Source organism: Dendropsophus ebraccatus, chromosome 11, assembly GCF_027789765.1.
Source record: "Dendropsophus ebraccatus isolate aDenEbr1 chromosome 11, aDenEbr1.pat, whole genome shotgun sequence".
Classification (NCBI taxonomy): Eukaryota; Metazoa; Chordata; class Amphibia; order Anura; family Hylidae; genus Dendropsophus; species Dendropsophus ebraccatus.
Genome location: NC_091464.1, coordinates 3,277,477 through 3,302,632, shown reverse-complemented (window position 1 = coordinate 3,302,632; position 25,156 = coordinate 3,277,477). Strand labels below are relative to the sequence as shown.

General features: G+C 49.1%; 1 protein-coding gene across 1 annotated transcript in view; it reads left to right on the top strand.

The window, feature by feature from the left end:
* TBC1D22B (TBC1 domain family member 22B) overlaps positions 1–25,156 on the top strand; it is a 72,675-nt gene that overhangs the window by 7,720 nt on the left and 39,799 nt on the right. Inside the window, exons 2-6 of the mRNA XM_069945421.1 lie at positions 1,712–1,756; positions 7,125–7,402; positions 15,853–16,032; positions 17,652–17,722; positions 24,789–24,917. Coding sequence (XP_069801522.1) covers positions 1,712–1,756; positions 7,125–7,402; positions 15,853–16,032; positions 17,652–17,722; positions 24,789–24,917 — 703 coding nt within the window. The remainder of the gene's footprint in view (positions 1–1,711; positions 1,757–7,124; positions 7,403–15,852; positions 16,033–17,651; positions 17,723–24,788; positions 24,918–25,156) is intronic.

Genomic DNA, 25,156 nt, shown 5'->3' with positions numbered 1-25,156 from the left:
AGGTGGTCCTGGGTCCTAGAGGGTGTAAGGTGCTCCTGGGTCCTAGAGGGTGTAAGGTGGTCCTAGAGGGTGTAAGGTGGTCCTGGGTCCTAGAGGGTGTAAGGTGTCCTGGTCCTAGAGGGTGTAAGGTGCTCTGGGTCCTAGAGGGTGTAAGGTGCTCCTGGGTCCTAGAGGGTGTAAGGTGCTCCTGGGTCCTAGAGGGTGTAAGGTGCTCCTGGGTCCCTAGAGGGTGTAAGGTGCTCCTGGGTTCCTAGAGGGTGTAAGGTGCTCCTGGGTCCTAGAGGGTGTAAGGTGCTCCTGGGTCCTAGAGGGTGTAAGGTGCTCCTGGGTCCTAGAGGGTGTAAGGTGCTCCTGGGTCCTAGAGGGTGTAAGGTGCTCCTGGGTCCTAGAGGGTGTAAGGTGCTCCTGGGTCCTAGAGGGTGTAAGGTGCTCCTGGGTCCTAGAGGGTGTAAGGTGCTCCTGGGTCCTAGAGGGTGTAAGGTGCTCCTGGGTCCTAGAGGGTGTAAGGTGCTCCTGGGTCCTAGAGGGTGGAAGGTGCTCCTGGGTCCTAGAGGGTGGAAGGTGCTCCTGGGTCCTAGAGGGTGTAAGGTGCTCCTGGGTCCTAGAGGGTGTAAGGTGCTCCTGGGTCCTAGAGGTGTCCCCCCCCCCCCCCCCCCTGTTCCTGGGTCCTAGAGGGTGTAGATGTGCCCCCCCCCCCCCCCCCCCCCCCCCCCCCCGTTCTTGGGTCCTAGAGGTGTGCCCCCCCCCCCTGTTCCTGGGTCCTAGAGGTGTGCCCCCCCCCCCCCTGTTCCTGGGTCCTAGAGGTGTGCCCCCCCCCCTGTTCCTGGGTCCTAGAGGTGTGCCCCCCCCTGTTCCTGGGTCCTAGAGGTGTGCCCCCCCCTGTTCCTGGGTCCTAGAGGTGTGCCTTCCCCCCCTCTTCCTGGGTCCTAGAGGTGTGCCCCCCCCTCTTCCTGGGTCCTAGAGGGTGTAAGGTGGTCCTGGGTCCTAGTGGGTGTAAGGTGCTCCTGGGTCCTAGAGGGTGTGAGGTGGTCCTGGGTCCTAGAGGGTGTAAGGTGCTCCTGGGTCCTAGAGGTGTCCCCCCCCCCCCCCCCCCCTGTTCCTGGGTCCTAGAGGGTGTAGATGTGCCCCCCCCCCCCCCCGTTCCTGGGTCTAGAGGTGCCCCCCCCCCCCCCCCCCCCCCCCCCCCCCCCCCCCCCCGTTCCTGGGTCCTAGAGGTGTGCTCCCCCCCCCGTTCCTGGGTCCTAGAGGTGTGCCCCCCCCCCTGTTCCTGGGTCCTAGAGGTGTGCCCCCCCCCTGTTCCTGGGTCCTAGAGGTGTGCCCCCCCCCTGTTCCTGGGTCCTAGAGGTGTGCCCCCCCCCTCTTCCTGGGTCCTAGAGGTGTGCCCCCCCCTGTTCCTGGGTCCTAGAGGTGTGCCCCCCCCCCCCTCTTCCTGGGTCCTAGAGGTGTGCCCCCTTCCCTTCCTGGCTCCTGGTGGTGTGAGGTTCGGCAGGATTGGTGCGGGGTCCCGGTGCTCCTGATGCTGGGGGGTAGGTTTGCAGGGTTGGCGCGGGGTCCCGATGCTGCTGGGGGGGGGGGGGGGGGGGGGGGTAGGTTTGCAGGGTTTGCAGCTCCTGCTTAAGGGGATGAAGCTTCAGGGCTGGTTCTTCTCCATAAATCCTGCAGGAAGATTGTATATAACTAAGCGTGATTCCTATTGTTTTTCTCTCCTCAGTATCCAGCCTGTGTACGGTGCCCAGCAGCCCCCGCTAGAGAGGAGGTAAGGCGACCCCAGAATATCTGCCCCCCCCCCCCTTATGTGTCAGGAGACCCCAGAATATCGCCCCCCTTATGTGTCAGGAGACCCCAGAATATCTGCCCCCCCCTTTATGTGTCAGGAGACCCCAGAATATCTGCCCCCCCCCCCCCTTATGTGTCAGGAGACCCCAGAATATCTGCCCCCCCCCCCCCTTATGTAATCTCCAAAAAACTAGCGGAAATTAGGGTGCCGCCTCCCAATATTGGAATAAGACCCAGTGGTCAGTATATATCAATGTAATCACCGACGCATATGGACCACTTAAGGACAATTAATACATAACCTTTAATAATACTTTAAAAACAAGGTCCATACAACATGTACACACAAAAAAAAAAAAAAAACACCCATTGGTGCCCTATATATACAGTGTGGTATCCTCAAGAGCACTAGCAAAATAGAATAGAATAGATCTCCATCTCATCGTGGGGGGATCCTGGAATCATCCGGGACCTTGTGAGAGGGCTGTCACTATTTCCTGACTCAGCACATCCTAAGCTAAGTGACGGCTAGACATGTACATTATGACAGTATCTTTGCTAGTGTGTCATGGGTATTGGTAGTAGAGGTACAGCTGGTAGCGCTATAACTGGCGCTCCCCACCACAGTATATACTACGAGTAACCCTTTTTATCATATATCATTGCATTTAATTATTAAAGGTCCATTTTATTGAGAGGAGATCTTCACAGCAGCTAATATTATAGGGCACATCCATTTTGGAGTGCTGGGACTGTTCCCTGATGAAACCGTCACATATTGGGACGGTAGAAACGCGTTGGAACGAGTGTTGTAAATTTCATATACACTCCAAGTAATTTCTGTATCTATTGTGCTGCTGCAATTACACGTTTAGGTGATTGTAAGTTGTCACATGTGTTGCACTGTTTTTTTGCTTTTTGTCTCTTTGTTTGTTTTTTCTCCTGAGCACTTACAACAGGAGAGGGACTGTCACCGTGGTTGGGGCCACCCTGTTAAGGAGGTGGGTACCCCAAAAGGCAGGGTAAGAGGCTATTTAGGGTCAGCTGAGGGTGCACCAACCCCCCTCCCCCCCCTTTACCATAGCACTGATCATTGTACCCTGTGACAGCCTTGACCATTACTCCTGTTATGTCTATTTAGTTATTTGTTCCTTCTATTTTGCTAGTGCTCTTGAGGATACCACACTGTATATATAGGGCACCAATGGGTGTTTTTTTTTTTTTTGTGTGTACATGTTGTATGGACCTTGTTTTTAAAGTATTATTAAAGGTTATGTATTAATTGCCCCCCCCTTATGTGTCAGGAGACCCCAGAATATCTGCCCCCCCCCCCTTATGTGTCAGGAGACCCCAGAATATCTGCCCCCCCCCCTTATGTATCAGGAGACCCCAGAATATCTGCCCCCCCCCTTATGTGTCAGGAGACCCCAGAATATCTGCCCCCCCCCCCCCCCCTTATGTGTCAGGAGACCCCAGAATATCTGCCCCCCCCCCCCTTATGTATCAGGAGACCCCAGAATATCTGCCCCCCCCTTATGTGTCAGGAGACCCCAGAATATCTGCCCCCCCCCCCCCCCTTATGTGTCAGGAGACCCCAGAATATCTGCCCCCCCCCCCTTATGTGTCAGGAGACCCCAGAATATCTGCCCCCCCCCCTTATGTGTCAGGAGACCCCAGAATATCTGCCCCCCCCTTATGTGTCAGGAGACCCCAGAATATCTGCCCCCCCATGTGTCAGGAGACCCCAGAATATCTGCCCCCCTTATGTGTCAGGAGACCCCAGAATATCTGCCCCCCCCCCCCTTATGTGTCAGGAGACCCCAGAATATCTGCCCCCCCCCTTATGTGTCAGGAGACCCCAGAATATCTGCCCCCCCCCCCATGTGTCAGGAGACCCCAGAATATCCGCCCCCCCCCCCTTATGTGTTAGGAGACCCCAGAATATCTGCCCCCCCCCCTTATGTGTCAGGAGACCCCAGAATATCCGCCCCCTTATGTGTCAGGAGACCCCAGAATATCTGCCCCCCCCCCCTTATGTGTCAGGAGACCCCAGAATATCTGCCCCCCCCCCTTATGTGTCAGGAGACCCCAGAATATCTGCCCCCCCCCTTATGTGTCAGGAGACCCCATAATATCTGCCCCCCCCCTTATGTGTCAGGAGACCCCAGAATATCTGCCCCCCCTTATGTGTCAGGAGACCCCAGAATATCTGCCCCCCCCCTTATGTGTCAGGAGACCCCAGAATATCTGCCCCCCCCCCTTATGTGTCAGGAGACGGGAGATACTGAAGTACAAAGAGTTGAAGATGTCACGTACTGCCTGCGTTCTGTGCCGTTATTCCCGCTAATAGAGACAGAGGTCGGGTTACTGGGAGTTCAGGTGTGACCATGGAGGTTACTGGGGGGGGGGGGGCAGATGTGACCATGGAGGTTACTGGGGGGGGGGGGCAGATGTGACCATGGAGGTTACTGGGGGGGGGGGGCAGATGTGATCATGGAGGTTACTGGGGGGGGGGGCAGATGTGACCATGGAGGTTACTGGGGGGGGGGGGCAGATGTGACCGTGGAGGTTACTGGGGCGGGGGGGGGGGGTCAGATGTGACCATGGAGGTTACTGGGGGGGGGGCAGATGTGACCATGGAGGTTACTGGGGGGGGGGGGCAGATGTGATCATGGAGGTTACTGGGGGGGGGGGCAGATGTGACCATGGAGGTTACTGGGGGGGGGGGGGCAGATGTGACCGTGGAGGTTACTGGGGCGGGGGGGGGGGGTCAGATGTGACCATGGAGGTTACTGGGGGGGGGGGCAGATGTGACCATGGAGGTTACTGGGGGGGGGGGCAGATGTGATCATGGAGGTTACTGGGGGGGGGGGCAGATGTGACCATGGAGGTTACTGGGGCGGGGGGGGGGGTCAGATGTGACCATGGAGGTTACTGGGGGGGGGGCAGATGGGACCGTCCTGTATGACGCTGTGGTATAATAATCCTGTATGATGCTGTGGTATAATAATCCCGTATGACGCTGTAGTAATCCCGCACATTGTGGTATAATAATCCCGTATGACGCTGTGGTATAATAATCCTGTATGATGCTGTGGTATAATAATCCCGTATGACGCTGTGGTATAATAATCCCGTATGACGCTGTGGTATAATAATCCCGTATGACGCTGTGGTATAATAATCCCGTATGACGCTGTGGTATAATAATCCCGTATGACGCTGTAGTATAATAATCCCATATGATGCTGTGGTATAATAATCCCATATGACGCTGTAGTAATCCCGCACATTGTGGTATAATAATCCCGTATGACGCTGTGGTATAATAATCCCGTATGACGCTGTGGTATAATAATCCCGTATGACGCTGTGGTATAATAATCCCGTATGACGCTTGGTATAATAATCCTGTATGATGCTGTGTTATAATAATCCTGTATGACGCTGTGGTATAATAATCCCATATGACGCTTGGTATAATAATCCCGTATGACGCTGTAGTAATCCCGCACATTGTGGTATAATAATCCTGTATGATGCTGTGGTATAATAATCCCATATGACGCTTGGTATAATAATCCCGTATGACGCTGTGGTATAATAATCCCGTATGACGCTGTGGTATAATAATCCTGTATGATGCTGTGGTATAATAATCCTGTATGATGCTGTGTTATAATAATCCTGTATGACGCTGTGGTATAATAATCCCGTATGACGCTTGGTATAATAATCCCATATGACGCTTGGTATAATAATCCCGTATGACGCTGTAGTAATCCCGCACATTGTGGTATAATAATCCTGTATGATGCTGTGGTATAATAATCCCATATGACGCTTGGTATAATAATCCTGTATGACGCTGTGGTATAATAATCCCGTATGACGCTGTGGTATAATAATCCTGTATGACGCTGTGGTATAATAATCCTGTATGATGCTGTGTTATAATAATCCTGTATGACGCTGTGGTATAATAATCCCATATGACGCTGTAGTAATCCCGCACATTGTGGTATAATAATCCTGTATGATGCTGTGGTATAATAATCCCATATGACGCTGTAGTAATCCCGCACATTGTGGTATAATAATCCTGTATGATGCTGTGGTATAATAATCCCATATGACGCTGTAGTAATCTCGCACATTGTGGTATAATAATCCTGTATGATGCTGTGGTATAATAATCCCGTATGACGCTGTGGTATAATAATCCCGTATGACGCTGTAGTAATCCCGCACATTGTGGTATAATAATCCCATATGACGCTTGGTATAATAATCCTGTATGATGCTGTGGTATAATAATCCTGTATGACGCTGTGGTATAATAATCCCCTATGACGCTGTAGTAATCCAGCACATTGTGGTATAATAATCCTGTATGATGCTGTGGTATAATAATCCCATATGACGCTGTAGTAATCCCGCACATTGTGGTATAATAATCCTGTATGATGCTGTGGTATAATAATCCCATATGACGCTGTAGTAATCCCGCACATTGTGGTATAATAATCCTGTATGATGCTGTGGTATAATAATCCCATATGACGCTGTAGTAATCCCGCACATTGTGGTATAATAATCCTGTATGATGCTGTGGTATAATAATCCCATATGACGCTTGGTATAATAATCCTGTATGATGCTGTGGTATAATAATCCCATATGACGCTTGGTATAATAATCCTGTATGATGCTGTGGTATAATAATCCCATATGACGCTTGGTATAATAATCCTGTATGACGCTGTGGTATAATAATCCCATATGACGCTGTAGTAATCCCGCACATTGTGGTATAATAATCCTGTATGATGCTGTGGTATAATAATCCCATATGACGCTTGGTATAATAATCCTGTATGATGCTGTGGTATAATAATCCTGTATGACGCTGTGGTATAATAATCCTGTATGATGCTGTGGTATAATAATCCCATATGACGCTTGGTATAATAATCCTGTATGACGCTGTGGTATAATAATCCCATATGACGCTGTGGTATAATAATCCCGTATGACGCTGTAGTAATCCCGCACATTGTGGTATAATAATCCCGTATGACGCTGTGGTATAATAATCCCGTATGATGCTTGGTATAATAATCCCGTATGATGCTGTGGTATAATAATCCTATATGACGCTTGGTATAATAATCCTGTATGACGCTGTGGTATAATAATCCCGTATGACGCTTGGTATAATAATCCTGTATGACGCTGTGGTATAATAATCCCGTATGATGCTTGGTATAATAATCCCGTATGACGCTGTAGTAATCCCGCACATTGTGGTATAATAATCCCGTATGACGCATTTTGTTTCCCTCCAGTTTCTCATCCAATCACCCGCGGTTGCACTTACATCATCCAAAAAGTCGGAAAGCCTCCAGTTTCCATGAATTTGCGAGAAGTACGAGTGACGCGTGGGATATCGATGATGATGATGAGGGCGAAGAGATTCTCCATTCCGTCTCCTATCAGACCCTCGGCTCCAAAATGGCCGACACTGAGGGGGAAATCACCTCCAATTGCAAGAGGCCTGAAGAGAACTCCAGCCAGACGCTCGTCACTTCAGTGAGTGAAGACCAGCTGCACCGAGTGACCACAGGTGGGGGCTGCCGGGGGGCGCAGTCTGCAGGGGACGTAGGGCTGCCGGGGGGTGCAGTCTGCAGGGGACGTAGGGCTGCCGGGGGGCGCAGTCTGCAGGGGACGTAGGGCTGCCGGGGGCGCAGTCTGCAGGGGACGTAGGGCTGCCGGGGGGCGCAGTCTGCAAGGGACGTAGGGCTGCCGGGGGGCGCAGTCTGCAAGGGACGTAGGGCTGCCGGGGGGCGCTGTCTGCAGGGGACGGGGGAGGGGCTGCCGGGATGCGCAGTCTGCAGGGGACGTAGGGCTGCCGGGGGGCGCAGTCTGCAGGGGACGTAGGGCTGCCGGGGGGCGCAGTCTGCAGGGGACGTAGGGCTGCCGGGGGGCGCAGTCTGCAGGGGACGGGGGAGGGGCTGCCGGGGGGCGCAGTCTGCAGGGGACGGGGGAGGGGCTGCCGGGGGACGCAGTCTGCAGGGGACGGGGGAGGGGCTGCCGGGGGACGCAGTCTGCAGGGGACGGGGGAGGGGCTGCCGGGATGCGCAGTCTGCAGGGGACAGGGGGCTGCCGGGGGGCGCAGTCTGCAGGGGACAGGGGGCTGCCGGGGGGCGCAGTCTGCAGGGGACGGGCTGCCGGGGGGCGCAGTCTGCAGGGGACGGAGGGCTGCCGGGGGGGGCGCAGTCTGCAGGGGGGGGGGGGGCTGTCTACCGGGGACTGCCGGGGGGCGCAGTCTGCCGGGGACGGGGGGCGCAGTCTGCCGGGGACGGGGGGCTGTCGGGGGGCGCTGTCTGCAGGGGACGGGGGGCTGCCGGGGGGCACAGTCTGCAGGGGACGTAGGGCTGCCGGGGGGTGCAGTCTGCAGGGGACGTAGGGCTGCCGGGGGGCGCAGTCTGCAGGGGACGGGGGAGGGGCTGCCGGGGGACGCAGTCTGCAGGGGACGGGGGAGGGGCTGCCGGGGGACGCAGTCTGCAGGGGACGGGGGAGGGGCTGCCGGGATGCGCAGTCTGCAGGGGACAGGGGGCTGCCGGGGGGCGCAGTCTGCAGGGGACGGGCTGCCGGGGGGCGCAGTCTGCAGGGGACGGAGGGCTGCCGGGGGGGGCGCAGTCTGCAGGGGACGGGGGGCTGCCGGGGGGGGGGGGGGGCTGTCTACCGGGGACTGCCGGGGGGCGCAGTCTGCCGGGGACGGGGGGCGCAGTCTGCCGGGGACGGGGGGCTGTCGGGGGGCGCTGTCTGCAGGGGACGGGGGGCTGCCGGGGGGCACAGTCTGCAGGGGAGGGGGGGGGGCTGCCGGGGGGCGCAGTTTGCAGGGGAGGGGGAGGGGGGGCTGGGTTTGGGCTGCTGAGGGGCGCTGTCTGCGGGGGACGGGGGGGCGCTGTCTGCAGGGGATGGGGGGCTGCCGGGGGGGCGCTGTCTGCAGGGGATGGGGGCCTGCCGGGGGGGGTGCTGTCTGCAGGGGACGGGGGCTGCCGGGGGGGGGGGGGGGGGGGGGGGGCGCTGTCTGGTCTCTATGGTCTGTATGATATGTCTGGTCTCTATGGTCTGTATGATGTGTCTGGTCTCTATGGTCTGTATGATATGTCTGGTCTCTATGATATGTCTGGTCTCTATGGTCTGTATGATATGTCTGGTCTCTATGGTCTGTATGATGTGTCTGGTCTCTATGGTCTGTATGATGTGTCTGGTCTCTATGGTCTGTATGATGTGTCTGGTCTCTATGGTCTGTATGATGTGTCTGGTCTCTATGGTCTGTATGATGTGTCTGGTCTCTATGGTCTGTATGATGTGTCTGGTCTCTATGGTCTGTATGATGTGTCTGGTCTCTATGGTCTGTATGATATGTCTGGTCTCTATGGTCTGTATGATATGTCTGGTCTCTATGGTCTGTATGATATGTCTGGTCTGTATGATATGTCTGGTCTCTATGGTCTGTATGATATGTCTGGTCTCTATAACTGTATGATATGTCTGGTCTCTATGGTCTGTATGATATGTCTGGTCTCTATAACTGTATGATGTGTCTGGTCTCTATGGTCTGTATGATGTGTCTGGTCTCTATGGTCTGTATGATGTGTCTGGTCTCTATAACTGTATGATATGTCTGGTCTCTATGGTCTGTGTGATATGTCTGGTCTCTATGGTCTGTATGATGTGTCTGGTCTCTATGGTCTGTATGATGTGTCTGGTCTCTATGGTCTGTATGATGTGTCTGGTCTCTATGGTCTGTATGATATGTCTGGTCTCTATGGTCTGTATGATATGTCTGGTCTGTATGATATGTCTGGTCTCTATAACTGTATGATGTGTCTGGTCTCTATGGTCTGTATGATATGTCTGGTCTCTATAACTGTATGATATGTCTGGTCTCTATGGTCTGTATGATATGTCTGGTCTGTATGATATGTCTGGTCTCTATAACTGTATGATGTGTCTGGTCTCTATGGTCTGTATGATGTGTCTGGTCTCTATAACTGTATGATGTGTCTGGTCTCTATGGTCTGTATGATGTGTCTGGTCTCTATAACTGTATGATATGTCTGGTCTCTATGGTCTGTATGATATGTCTGGTCTCTATGGTCTGTATGATATGTCTGGTCTCTATGGTCTGTGTGATGTGTCTGGTCTCTATGGTCTGTATGATGTGTCTGGTCTCTATGGTCTGTATGATGTGTCTGGTCTCTATGGTCTGTATGATGTGTCTGGTCTCTATGGTCTGTATGATGTGTCTGGTCTCTAACTGTATGATATGTCTGGTCTCTATGGTCGTATGATATGTCTGGTCTCTATGGCTGTATGATGTGTCTGGTCTCTATGGTCTGTATGATGTGTCTGGTCTCTATGGTCTGTATGATATGTCTGGTCTCTATGGTCTGTATGATGTGTCTGGTCTCTATAACTGTATGATGTGTCTGGTCTCTATGGTCTGTATGATGTGTCTGGTCTCTATAACTGTATGATGTGTCTGGTCTCTATGGTCTGTATGATATGTCTGGTCTCTATGGTCTGTATGATGTGTCTGGTCTCTATGGTCTGTGTGATGTGTCTGGTCTCTATGGTCTGTATGATATGTCTGGTCTCTATGGTCTGTATGATATGTCTGGTCTCTATGGTCTGTGTGATGTGTCTGGTCTCTATGGTCTGTATGATATGTCTGGTCTCTATGGTCTGTATGATGTGTCTGGTCTCTAACTGTATGATATGTCTGGTCTCTATGGTCGTATGATATGTCTGGTCTCTATGGCTGTATGATGTGTCTGGTCTCTATGGTCTGTATGATGTGTCTGGTCTCTATGGTCTGTATGATATGTCTGGTCTCTATGGTCTGTATGATATGTCTGGTCTCTATGGTCTGTGTGATATGTCTGGTCTCTATGGTCTGTGTGATATGTCTGGTCTCTATGGTCTGTATGATGTGTCTGGTCTCTATGGTCTGTGTGATGTGTCTGGTCTCTATGGTCTGTATGATGTGTCTGGTCTCTATGGTCTGTGTGATGTGTCTGGTCTCTATGGTCTGTATGATGTGTCTGGTCTCTATGGTCTGTATGATGTGTCTGGTCTCTATGGTCTGTGTGATATGTCTGGTCTCTATGGTCTGTATGATATGTCTGGTCTCTATGGTCTGTGTGATATGTCTGGTCTCTATGGTCTGTGTGATGTGTCTGGTCTCTATGGTCTGTATGATATGTCTGGTCTGTATGATATGTCTGGTCTCTATAACTGTATGATGTGTCTGGTCTCTATGGTCTGTATGATGTGTCTGGTCTCTATAACTGTATGATGTGTCTGGTCTCTATGGTCTGTGTGATGTGTCTGGTCTCTATGGTCTGTATGATGTGTCTGGTCTCTATGGTCTGTATGATGTGTCTGGTCTCTATAACTGTATGATGTGTCTGGTCTCTATGGTCTGTATGATGTGTCTGGTCTCTATAACTGTATGATGTGTCTGGTCTCTATGGTCTGTATGATGTGTCTGGTCTCTATGGTCTGTATGATGTGTCTGGTCTCTATGGTCTGTATGATGTGTCTGGTCTCTATGGTCTGTATGATGTGTCTGGTCTCTATGGTCTGTATGATGTGTCTGGTCTCTATAACTGTATGATGTGTCTGGTCTCTATGGTCTGTATGATGTGTCTGGTCTCTATGGTCTGTGTGATGTGTCTGGTCTCTATGGTCTGTATGATATGTCTGGTCTCTATGGTCTGTATGATGTGTCTGGTCTCTATGGTCTGTGTGATGTGTCTGGTCTCTATGGTCTGTATGATGTGTACCTGGGCTCATATTGTCTGGGGTATGATGTGTCTGGTCTCTATGGTCTTGTATGATCTGTCTGGTCTCTAACTGTATGATTGTGTCTGGTCTCTATGGTCTGTATGATGTGTCTGGTCTCTATGGTCTGTATGATGTTGTCTGGTCTCTATGGGCTGTATGATGTGTCTGGTCCTCTATGGTCTGTATGATGTGTTCTGGTCTCTATGGTCTGTATGATGATGTGTCTGGTCTCTATGGTCTGTATGATGTGTCTGGTCTCTAAACTGTATGATATGTCTGGTCTCTATGGTCTGTAATGATAGTGTCTGGTCTCTATGGTCTGTATGATGTGTCTGGTACTCTATGGTCTGTATGATGATGTCTGGTCCTATGGTCTGTATGATATGTCTGGTCTCTATGGTCTGTATGATGTGTCTGGTCTCTATGGTCTGTATGATGTGTCTGGTCTCTATAACTGTATGATGTGTCTGGTCTCTATGGTCTGTATGATGTGTCTGGTCTCTATGGTCTGTATGATATGTCTGGTCTCTATAACTGTATGATGTGTCTGGTCTCTATGGTCTGTATGATGTGTCTGGTCTCTATGGTCTGTATGATGTGTCTGGTCTCTATGGTCTGTATGATATGTCTGGTCTGTATGATATGTCTGGTCTGTATGATATGTCTGGTCTCTATGGTCTGTATGATGTGTCTGGTCTCTATGGTCTGTATGATGTGTCTGGTCTCTATGGTCTGTATGATGTGTCTGGTCTCTATAACTGTATGATGTGTCTGGTCTCTATGGTCTGTATGATGTGTCTGGTCTCTATAACTGTATGATGTGTCTGGTCTCTATGGTCTGTATGATGTGTCTGGTCTCTATAACTGTATGATGTGTCTGGTCTCTATGGTCTGTATGATATGTCTGGTCTCTATGGTCTGTATGATGTGTCTGGTCTCTATGGTCTGTATGATATGTCTGGTCTCTATGGTCTGTATGATGTGTCTGGTCTCTATGGTCTGTATGATGTGTCTGGTCTGTATGATATGTCTGGTCTCTATAACTGTATGATATGTCTGGTCTCTATGGTCTGTATGATGTGTCTGGTCTCTATAACTGTATGATGTGTCTGGTCTCTATGGTCTGTATGATAGGTCTGGTCTCTATGGTCTGTATGATGTGTCTGGTCTCTATGGTCTGTATGATGTGTCTGGTCTGTATGATATGTCTGGTCTCTATAACTGTATGATATGTCTGGTCTCTATGGTCTGTATGATGTGTCTGGTCTCTATAACTGTATGATATGTCTGGTCTCTATGGTCTGTATGATCTGTCTGGTCTCTATGGTCTGTATGATGTGTCTGGTCTCTATGGTCTGTATGATATGTCTGGTCTCTATGGTCTGTATGATATGTCTGGTCTCTATGGTCTGTATGATATGTCTGGTCTCTATGGTCTGTATGATGTGTCTGGTCTCTATGGTCTGTGTGATGTGTCTGGTCTCTATAACTGTATGATGTGTCTGGTCTCTATGGTCTGTATGATGTGTCTGGTCTCTATGGTCTGTATGATCTGTCTGGTCTCTATGGTCTGTATGATGTGTCTGGTCTCTATAACTGTATGATGTGTCTGGTCTCTATAACTGTATGATCTGTCTGGTCTCTATAACTGTATGATGTGTCTGGTCTCTATAACTGTATGATGTGTCTGGTCTCTATGGTCTGTATGATGTGTCTGGTCTCTATGGTCTGTATGATATGTCTGGTCTCTATGGTCTGTATGATGTGTCTGGTCTCTATGGTCTGTATGATATGTCTGGTCTCTATGGTCTGTATGATATGTCTGGTCTCTATGGTCTGTATGATGTGTCTGGTCTCTATGGTCTGTATGATGTGTCTGGTCTCTATGGTCTGTATGATGTGTCTGGTCTCTATGGTCTGTGTGATGTGTCTGGTCTCTATGGTCTGTATGATGTGTCTGGTCTCTATGGTCTGTATGATATGTCTGGTCTCTATGGTCTGTATGATATGTCTGGTCTCTATGGTCTGTATGATGTGTCTGGTCTCTATGGTCTGTGTGATGTGTCTGGTCTCTATAACTGTATGATGTGTCTGGTCTCTATGGTCTGTATGATGTGTCTGGTCTCTATGGTCTGTATGATGTGTCTGGTCTCTATGGTCTGTATGATGTGTCTGGTCTCTATGGTCTGTATAATGTGTCTGGTCTCTATAACTGTATGATATGTCTGGTCTCTATGGTCTGTATGATGTGTCTGGTCTCTATGGTCTGTATGATGTGTCTGGTCTCTATGGTCTGTATGATAGGTCTGGTCTCTATAACTGTATGATGTGTCTGGTCTCTATGGTCTGTATGATGTGTCTGGTCTCTATAACTGTATGATGTGTCTGGTCTCTATGGTCTGTATGATATGTCTGGTCTCTATGGTCTGTATGATGTGTCTGGTCTCTATGGTCTGTGTGATGTGTCTGGTCTCTATGGTCTGTATGATGTGTCTGGTCTCTATGGTCTGTATGATGTGTCTGGTCTCTATGGTCTGTATGATGTGTCTGGTCTCTATGGTCTGTATGATCTGTCTGGTCTCTATAACTGTATGATGTGTCTGGTCTCTATGGTCTGTATGATGTGTCTGGTCTCTATGGTCTGTATAATGTGTCTGGTCTCTATGGTCTGTATGATGTGTCTGGTCTCTATGGTCTGTATGATGTGTCTGGTCTCTATGGTCTGTATGATGTGTCTGGTCTCTATAACTGTATGATGTGTCTGGTCTCTATGGTCTGTATGATGTGTCTGGTCTCTATAACTGTATGATATGTCTGGTCTCTATGGTCTGTATGATATGTCTGGTCTCTATGGTCTGTATGATGTGTCTGGTCTCTATGGTCTGTATGATATGTCTGGTCTCTATGGTCTGTATGATATGTCTGGTCTCTATGGTCTGTATGATGTGTCTGGTCTCTATGGTCTGTATGATGTGTCTGGTCTCTATGGTCTGTATGATGTGTCTGGTCTCTATGGTCTGTATGATGTGTCTGGTCTGTATGATATGTCTGGTCTGTATGATATGTCTGGTCTCTATGGTCTGTATGATATGTCTGGTCTCTATGGTCTGTATGATAGGTCTGGTCTCTATGGTCTGTATGATAGGTCTGGTCTCTATGGTCTGTATGATATGTCTGGTCTCTATGGTCTGTATGATGTGTCTGGTCTCTATAACTGTATGATATGTCTGGTCTCTATGGTCTGTATGATATGTCTGGTCTCTATGGTCTGTATGATATGTCTGGTCTCTATGGTCTGTGTGATGTGTCTGGTCTCTATGATATGTCTGGTCTCTATGGTCTGTATGATATGTCTGGTCTCTATGGTCTGTATGATGTGTCTGGTCTCTATGGTCTGTATGATGTGTCTTTTCTCTATGGTCTGTATGATGTGTCTGGTCTCTATGGTCTGTATGATATGTCTGGTCTCTATAACTGTATGATGTGTCTGGTCTCTATGGTCTGTATGATGTGTCTGGTCTCTATGGTCTGTATGATAGGTCTGGTCTCTATGGTCTGTATGATAGGTCTGGTCTCTATGGTCTGTATGATAGGTCTGGTCTCTATGGTCTGTATGATATGTCTGGTCTCTATGGTCTGTATGATGTGTCTGGTCTCTATAACTGTATGATGTGTCTGGTCTCTATAACTGTATGATATGTCTGGTCTCTATGGTCTGTATGATATGTCTGGTCTCTATGATCTGTATGATATGTCTGGTCTCTATGGTCTGTATGATATGTCTGGTCTCTATGGTCTGTATGATATGTCTGGTCTCTATGGTCTGTATGATATGTCTGGTCTCTATGGTCTGTATGATATGTCTGGTCTCTATGGTCTGTATGATATGTCTGGTCTCTATGGTCTGTGTGGCGTGTGTCCGTGTGGCGTGTGTGTAGGCCGTTAGGCCGTCTCCCCGCTGGGTCCGGGGCCGTCTCGCTCACCTAGCCATCGAGCATAGCGCTATGTATAGTGGGAACTCTCCCGAGTTAGTTGTGTGGATTTGTGACCCCTGTGGCAGGAGTTGCTCCCAGTTTCCCCAGTATCCCCAGTACATCACCATACTGCAGCCGGTGGGGCCGTCTCAGTGACCGCTTTGTTTCTCCTCTTCCTCTGTCGCTGGAGACCCCGCTCTCCTCTCTGATCAATGTTTCTGCTTTTTCTGACTCTTAGATGCGTCGGTGCTGAGGAAGCCGCTCCAGAAACTGCAGTCGCATCCCTTCCGCCCCATCATCCCACTTGTGGCCCGGATATCCGATCAGAACGCGTCTGGGGCGCCTTCCATGACTCTCCGGGAGAAAACCCGGCTGGAGAAATTCAAGCAGCTGCTTTCCTGTTCAAACACCGACCTTGGTGAGAAGAACGAAAGAAACCGATGGAAAACCAGCTGTGTTTGTGTCCGGCCGCTCTCGCCCGTTCTTCCACTGACTTCCTTGACTTTCCCTTTTTTATAAGCAGACTGCAGGGGATTGGGGGCTTCCGGGGGCGCTGGCTGCAGGGGACGGGGGCTGCAGACGCAAAAATGGTTGGCAATGCTTTTGTGTACGCTTGATCCCTTTTTTTTTTTTTTTTTTTTTTTTTTTTTTTTTTTTTTAATAATAGAAGAACGGATGCAACAAATACAGCTACAAATACAGCTGGTTTTCATGCAACCCAGGAAGGGGCAAGAAGTGGTGTCGGGGGCCATACGCTTACTGTGTCACACTCCCTTCTAATGATTTCATCTTGTATATAGCAGTAGTAGCTCCTATAGCTGTATATAGTAGTAGTAGTTCCTATAGCTGTATATAGCAGCAGTAGCTCCTATAGCTGTATATAGCAGCAGTAGCTCCTGTAGCTGTATATAGCAGCAGTAGCTCCTGTAGCTGTATATAGCAGCAGTAGCTCCTGTAGCTGTATATAGCAGCAGTAGCTCCTGTAGCTGTATATAGCAGCAGTAGCTCCTGTAGCTGTATATAGCAGCAGTAGCTCCTGTAGCTGTATATAGCAGCAGTAACTCCTGTAGCTGTATATAGCAGCAGTAGCTGTATATAGCAGCAGTAGCTGTATATAGCAGCAGTAGCTCCTGTAGCTGTATATAGCAGCAGTAGCTCCTGTAGCTGTATATAGCAGCAGTAGCTCCTGTAGCTGTATATAGCAGCAGTAGCTCCTGTAGCTGTATATAGCAGCAGTAGCTCCTGTAGCTGTATATAGCAGCAGTAGCTCCTGTAGCTGTATATAGCAGCAGTAGCTCCTGTAGCTGTATATAGCAGCAGTAGCTCCTGTAGCTGTATATAGCAGCAGTAGCTCCTGTAGCTGTATATAGCAGCAGTAGCTCCTGTAGCTGTATATAGCAGCAGTAGCTCCTGTAGCTGTATATAGCAGCAGTAGCTCCTGTAGCTGTATATAGCAGCAGTAGCTCCTGTAGCTGTATATAGCAGCAGTAGCTCCTGTAGCTGTATATAGCAGCAGTAGCTCCTGTAGCTGTATATAGCAGCAGTAGCTCCTGTAGCTGTATATAGCAGCAGTAGTTCCTGTAGCTGTATATAGCAGCAGTAGTTCCTGTAGCTGTATATAGCAGCAGTAGCTCCTGTAGCTGTATATAGCAGCAGTAGCTCCTGTAGCTGTATATAGCAGCAGTAGCTCCTGTAGCTGTATATAGCAGCAGTAGCTCCTGTAGCTGTATATAGCAGCAGTAGCTCCTGTAGCTGTATATAGCAGCAGTAGCTCCTGTAGCTGTATATAGCAGCAGTAGCTCCTGTAGCTGTATATAGCAGCAGTAGCTCCTGTAGCTGTATATAGCAGCAGTAGCTCCTGTAGCTGTATATAGCAGCAGTAGCTCCTGTAGCTGTATATAGCAGCAGTAGTATATACAGCCGCCATCTTGTCTCCACTCTGCAGGTTGGTACATCAGTATCTCTGGTCTCCCGGCTGGTACAGGACACATGACGGGTGTTTGTAGCTGCTGGTAGTGATAACGTCTTTTCTTACAGATGAGCTCAGGAAATGTAGCTGGCCTGGAATCCCGCGCGATGTCCGACCCATCACCTGGAGGCTTCTCTCCGTAAGTCTCTTCTACCTACCACTCTCTCTTCTCTCCGTAAGTCTCTTCTACCTACCACTCTCTCTTCTCTCTGTAAGTCTCTTCTACCTACCACTCTCTCTTCTCTCCGTAAGTCTCTTCTACCTACCACTCTCTCTTCTCTCTGTAAGTCTCTTCTACCTACCACTCTCTCTTCTCTCCGTAAGTCTCTTCTACCTACCACTCTCTCTTCTCTCTGTAAGTCTCTTCTACCTACCACTCTCTCTTCTCTCCGTAAGTCTCTTCTACCTACCACTCTCTCTTCTCTCCGTAAGTCTCTTCTACCTACCACTCTCTCTTCTCTCCGTAAGTCTCTTCTACCTACCACTCTCTCTTCTCTCCGTAAGTCTCTTCTACCTACCACTCTCTCTTCTCTCTGTAAGTCTCTTCTACCTACCACTCTCTCTTCTCTCCGTAAGTCTCTTCTACCTACCACTCTCTCTTCTCTCTGTAAGTCTCTTCTACCTACCACTCTCTCTTCTCTCCGTAAGTCTCTTCTACCTACCACTCTCTCTTCTCTCCGTAAGTCTCTTCTACTTACCACTCTCTCTTCTCTCTGTAAGTCTCTTCTACCTACCACTCTCTCTTCTCTCTAAGTCTCTTCTACCTACCACTCTCTCTTCTCTCCGTAAGTCTCTTCTACCTACCACTCTCTCTTCTCTCTGTAAGTCTCTTCTACCTACCACTCTCTCTTCTCTCCGTAAGTCTCTTCTACCTACCACTCTCTCTTCTCTCTGTAAGTCTCTTCTACCTACCACTCTCTCTTCTCTCCGTAAGTCTCTTCTACCTACCACTCTCTCTTCTCTCCGTAAGTCTCTTCTACCTACCACTCTCTCTTCTCTCTGTAAGTCTCTTCTACCTACCACTCTCTCTTCTCTCTGTAAGTCTCTTCTACCTACCACTCTCTCTTCTCTCTGTAAGTCTCTTCTACCTACCACTCTCTCTTCTCTCCGTAAGTCTCTTCTACCGTCATCTCTCTTCTCTCTGTAAGGGTGGGTTCACACTACGGAATTCTCGCGGACAATGTCCGCGGAATTCCGTCAGCTGTCCGCTCGCACATCTGGAAGCCTTTCCGCCGGCTCCATAGACACCATTCTATGGGCCGGCGTATTCCGCTATACGCTGAAAGAAGTGTCATGTCACCTCTTTTAGCGGATCGCGGAATACGCCGGCCCATAGAATGGTTGGTGTCTATGGAGCCGGTGGAAAAGCGCGTGCCCGTGAGGGCGGACAGCTGACGGAATTCCGCGGACATTGTCTGCGAGAATTCCGTAGTGTGAACCCGCCCTAAGTCTCTTCTACCATCCACTCTCTCTTCTCTGTAAGTCTCTTCTACCTACCACTCTCTCTTCTCTCTGTAAGTCTCTTCTACCGTTGCCTCTCTCTTTCCTCTCCGTAAGCCTCTCTCTTTCCTCTCCGTAAGCCTCTCTCTTTCCTCTCCGTAAGCCTCTCTCTCTCCTCTCCGTAAGCCTCTCTCTCTCCTCTCCGTAAGCCTCTCTCTTTCCTCTCCGTAAGCCTCTCTCTTTCCTCTCCGTAAGCCTCTCTCTCTCCTCTCCGTAAGCCTCTCTTTCCTCTCCGTAAGCCTCTCTCTCTCCTCTACGTAAACCTCTCTCTCTCCTCTCCGTAAGCCTCTCTCTCCCCTCTCCGTAAGCCTCTCTCTTTCCTCTCCGTAAGCCTCTCTCTCTTTCCTCTCCGTAAGCCTCTCTTTCCTCTCCGTAAGCCTCTCTCTCTCCTCTCCGTAAGCCTCTCTCTCTCTCCTCCCCGTAAGCCTCTCCTCTCTCCGTAAGCCTCTCTCTCTCTCTCCTCTCCGTAAGCCTCTCTCTCTTCTCTGTAAGCCTCTCCTCTCTCCGTAAGCCTCTCTCTCTCCTCTCCGTAAGCCTCTCTCTCTCCTCTCCGTAAGCCTCTCCTCTCTCCGTAAGCCTCTCTCTCTCCTCTCCGTAAGCCTCTCTCTCTCTTCTCCGTAAGCCTCTCTCTCTCTTCTCCGTAAGCCTCTCTCTCTCCTCTCCGTAAGCCTCTCTCTCTCCTCTCCGTAAGCCTCTCTCTCTCCTCTCCGTAAGCCTCTCTCTCTCTTCTCCGTAAGCGCCTCTCTAACATACATCTAACAGGTGATGAGATTATTTTAAAAAAAAAATAAAAAAAAAAAAAGGTGGATCTACAGTGCAGACTGTCAAGAATGGGCTCTGTACCCACTCAGGATAACCACCAACTCCTCTGTAAGAAACATCGATTCATCTAACAGATGAAGAGATTATTGAAAAAAAATGGATCTGCAATGCAGATTGTCAAAAATTGGCTTTTTACTCACTGAGGATAAATTGGTACCATTGGTGGCCGCGAGAAGAGCCAGGCGGGGAACATGGAGGTTGCAGTATAACTAAACTAGGTAGCAGGAGAGAAAGAGGCATTTAAAAAATAACCATTTTGAGGCCTACGAAGAGGATGAGGAGAAAGACAATGTATGTAGTGCGCATCACCTTCATACAGGTGTATTTTTCAACTATATATTCCATTAAAACACTTAAAACGCTAGCTGTGACCTTGCCCGTGCTTGCTGGTCCATGTGTCTGTAGTCAGATGGACCCTGGTGGACACAGATGCAGCCAATGTGATATTTTCTGCAACGTGCTGGGCCAGGGCAGGGGCAGCTAATACTGGGGACATGCCAGGGCCAGAACATGGCGGAAGCCATCTGTGTCCACCAGGCGGAAAGGCAACATTTCTAAAGCCACCAGCCTGGCAATGCCGACATTAGGTTTTTTGGCTTTGGGATGGTTGGGGTGAAAGCATTTTTTATGCTCCCACACCTGGTACACAGACTGCGGGACTGGCAGCTGGACGGCGTGCAGGTCACACTGGTGGTAGGCGAAGGTGTCAGCCGTGTTGGTGGCGGTGGGGAGCGGCTGATGGGATCTTTGAGTAGAGACTGTGCTTGATCGTGCTGCAGCGGCACATCAGCAGAAGAGGGCTGCTTTGGTTTGGAAGTGGAGGAGAAAGAGGAGACCGTAGATGTGATGGTAGTGCCAAGGCCTGAACATGGTGGAAGCACTACCTCTATCTCCCTTTCCTACGCCTGTTATTGCTCGCCTACCACCTCTGGTTCTCACCATATTCACAAGGTAGATATGAAATCTGAGAAGATAAAAAAAAACAAAATTTGGATGAGGGGAAAGATGTTAAAAAGAACCCCCCACCCAACAGATAGATGCAAGAACAAATATAAGAAAATTATTGTTATTTCTTAAATATTTGACAAAAAATCAACAATAATAAAATACATATAATGGGAGCTGGAGCCGATACAAATCCCCAACAACAGGGGGGATAGGACTGAAATACGTTATTTATATCCCATTGGACCAATCAGGTACATACCCCCACACGTGTGCCGCTGCAGGCTTGTAATTAAAAGCCGTCCTGTGTATCCCCGGTGAAACCGGAAATGATGTCACCGCGTCATTTGTATCGGCACCAGCTCCCATTATATCTATTTTATTATAGTAGATTTTTTTAAATATATTTACTAAAGAACAATGATTTCCTTCTATTTGGTCTTGCATCTATCTGTTGGGTGGGGGGTTCTTTATAACATCTTTCCCCTCATACCAATTTTGGTTTTGTTTTAAAGAGTGCAATGTGCATATAGACCTTGCATATTGGAGCCCTTTATAGGACTAAAAAAAATCAACAGATCTACCCACTCTTGATAAATCCACGTACACAAATAAGATGTACAATTAATTACTGGGTATAACTGGCATGTAAGGTATTCAGTATTTTTTTTTTATGACGGACAAATAACGTATGTCAGCTGATAGGAATACAGCTGTAATAACTCAAGAAATGCATGTGCACAAACGAGATGTACGTTTAATCACTGTATAACAGATGTCTACTATAACAGATGTCTACTATTTCGTATCTTTCCTGACAGACTGAGGACGTTTTTTAGCTTATAGGAATACAGCTGTAACAACTAATCAAATGCACGTACACAAATGAGATGTACGTTTAAAGGGAACTTGCCACTGGGGATGCGGGCACAGAGCCCACCCGACCCCGCTAGACCCTATTTTTGTCGGGCGCCGACCGCGCACCGCTACGTGTAATAGCGGTGCGTGGCCGGCGACTAACGATATACATTACCCATCCACGTTCCAGGGCTTCTCCTGCCGTCCACTTCTCCCGGGGTCCCACGCGCACTCTAGCTTCACAGCGGCTTGTCAGCTGATAAGCCGCTCAGCCAATCACAGGCCGCGGCGGTCCCGGCCTGTGATTGGCTGAGCGGCCTACCAGCTGACAGGCCGCTATGAAGCTAGAGCGCGCACGGGACCCCGGGAGAAGCGGACGGCAGGAGCAGCCCTGGAACGTGGATGGGTAATGTATGCCAGTTTAGCAAGGGCTGCAAGGACATCGGTAACGATGTCCTTGCAGCTCTTGTCAAACGATTATCGGACCGTGTAATAAAGCCAGTAAACGAGCAACGATCTAGCAGATCGGCGCTCGTTTACAGGTATTATCGGGCCCTGCTCGGCCCGTGTAATACCACCCTAAGTAGCGGGACCAGGACTCGCCGGAAAGGTTAGGTATCCGGAGGCTGCACCATGGGGGTCGGGCGGGCTCTGTGCCCGCATCCCCTATGACAGGTTCCCTTTAAGTAATGTATAACAGATGTGAGCAGACCAAAATACACTTTTAGGCAATATGTATAAATTGGCAAATCCAATATGCAGCCTGCAATCCCAAAGATACTTATTGCTATGGTTGCAATGGTGTCTATAGACAGGAAAATGCTTGATTCAAATATGCTAGTGTAACCTTGATGAACACCCTATTAATCTCTCTAATCTCACTGCCTATCTGTGTAATATCACTAATCTCACTGCCTATGAGGAAAAGTGAGTGAGGAGACAATGGTGTCCAGAAAGCTGCATATGGACTAATCAAAATGGCTGCATGCAGGGCGATGATACACTGTGATAGCCGTCTGGACAGCACAGTGAGTGAGTGAGGAGACAAAGGCGACTAATCGAAATGGCAGCGTGCAGGCAGACGATGCTACACTGAGACTGCCTCCACACAACACGCTGAATGAGGAGAAAATGGCGCCCAGAACGCCGCACAGTGACTTATATGTGAGGCTGGGTTCACACTGCGTTTTTGCAATCCATTTTTTGCAAAAAACAGATGCATTTGTGTGCATCCGTTTTGATCAGTTTTTCCATTGACCTCCATTGTAAAAAAAACCGGATCAAAACGGACACAAAAATAGTGTCAGTAAAAAAAAAAAACGGATCCGTTTTGATCCGTTAAGGGGGGAACCTGCTAACTCTCCTCCCTCCCTTAGCTAAAACTTACATGATACAGAAATAAATAACACACACACAACTTTTATTACAACTTAAATACACATGGGGAGGCCGAACACAAATCACGCCCTCCTTTTCCCCAGGAACCAAGGTGAGGGTGACCCGCCTAGGCAATCCCTTCCCCATTGACGCGGCCTGCCGCCTAGCAGAACCGTGCCAAGGGGCCCCTCACCAAATGGAACCAACTGGATGAAAAGGGGAGCGTGATTTCCGCCTTACATAAACATTGAACCTGCAACAATATAAAAAAACGCAACAAACACAGTAGTACAAAAAACCTTGATAAAAAACAGGGTGGGACCTGTAAAAAAGTGCTTGTCCTAGCTCCAGCTCTCTCTCCTTTTATTCTCATATCCCTGCCCCCTCTCACACCTGGAGTACCTCCCACAGGTATTCCTGCCGCCTAGCTAAATCTCTTTGTCTCTACACAAAGCCCCCCAGCTAAGCCCACCCACTCCTCTAACTCCAGCAGCCATGTTTAGCTCCCTTATGCTACTGAACCACTACTATCCCCATTATACACAAATCCCTCTAGCAACCACCCGGTCGTGGTCGCAGAGACCCCCCTTATGGTTCCTCGCTGGGAGGCCCCTTACCCCAACTCGTCACTCTAATTTTTTTTTTTTTTACAATGGAAGTAAATGGAAAAACGGATCAAAACGGATGCACACAACTGCATCTGTTTTTTTCATCCATTTTTTGCAAAATACGGATTAAAAAAACGGGTTGCAAAAACGCAGTGTGAACCCAGCCTGACATGGTCATGTGATTTTAGCAGCCAATGAGACCCTTACACCTCAGCAATGACGTTTCTGCTCTGCACTGATTGGCTGGCAAAAAAGGCGCTTGAACGCTGACTCAAACGAACGGTAAAATGTTTGGTTCGAGAAAATCTAAATGTTCGATTCGAACTTAACTTTTCTCGAACAGTTCGATCAACACTAGTGCTGAGACCCCCGCTGATGGTTAGCAGGAGGGGTCAGACACTCTGCCTCTTCATCTCCGTCTCACTGGTAAAGCTGCGGTAGATGGAATTATAATGGCGCCCTATGAAACTTGTGGTAACAGTTTGGGCTCCATTATAATTCTGCAAATCTCTAATTTAGCAGCGAGATGGAGATAAGTGACGGTAGTGATTATTGGACTGTCAGTTATTGAAGGTGTACGCCAACCTTAAGGGGGTCATCCGGATAGAGAAAACTTATCCTGCGAGTATATATGAATAATAAAGAAGCTATACTTACCTCTCTGTGCTTCCCCGCATCCTCCTCCCTCTCTGGTCACTGTAGATGATGCTACCGCCCCATTCTGAGCAAAACTCGTCTTAAGGATCATGGCCCGCTCAGCCAATTATTGGCCACTGAGCTGTCACTTCTGCGGGGGCATTCTTAAGTCCGGCGTAAAAAACGCTGGACTTAATAAATGCCCCCCATAGTGTATACATATATACACACTCACACATACATAGTGTGTGAGTGTCAGAGCTCCTGCTTCTTTATATGGCCCAGTATAAAGGGGCAGCGAGCGGTTTCTGAGCCCAGAACATCCGAGTTGTTTCTCCTTTATTTATTGTTCCATTTCAGTATCTAGAAGTTTCTTACAGGCAGAGAAGCTCGGTGGCCCCCATCGGCCCCATTACCTCCCACCACGTACCTGAGTGCTCTTTGTTTTCCCGTCCATAGGGCTACCTCCCTGCCAATAAAGAAAGGCGCCAAATGACCCTTCAGAGGAAGCGGGCCGAATACTTTGGTTTTATTGAACAGTATTACGATTCCCGAAATGAAGAACATCATCAGGATACGTATCGGCAGGTACTGACCCCCCATGGCTGTAACTGTGTATACTCTAATACATATATATTACAGACAGATATACCAGAGAGACGGCCTGCAGATGGGGGGATACAGCATACATATATATTACAGATATACCAGAGAGACGGCCTGCAGATGGGAGGATACAGCATACATATATATTACAGATATACCAGAGAGACGGCCTGCAGATGGGGAGGATACAGCATACATATATATTACAGATATATATACCA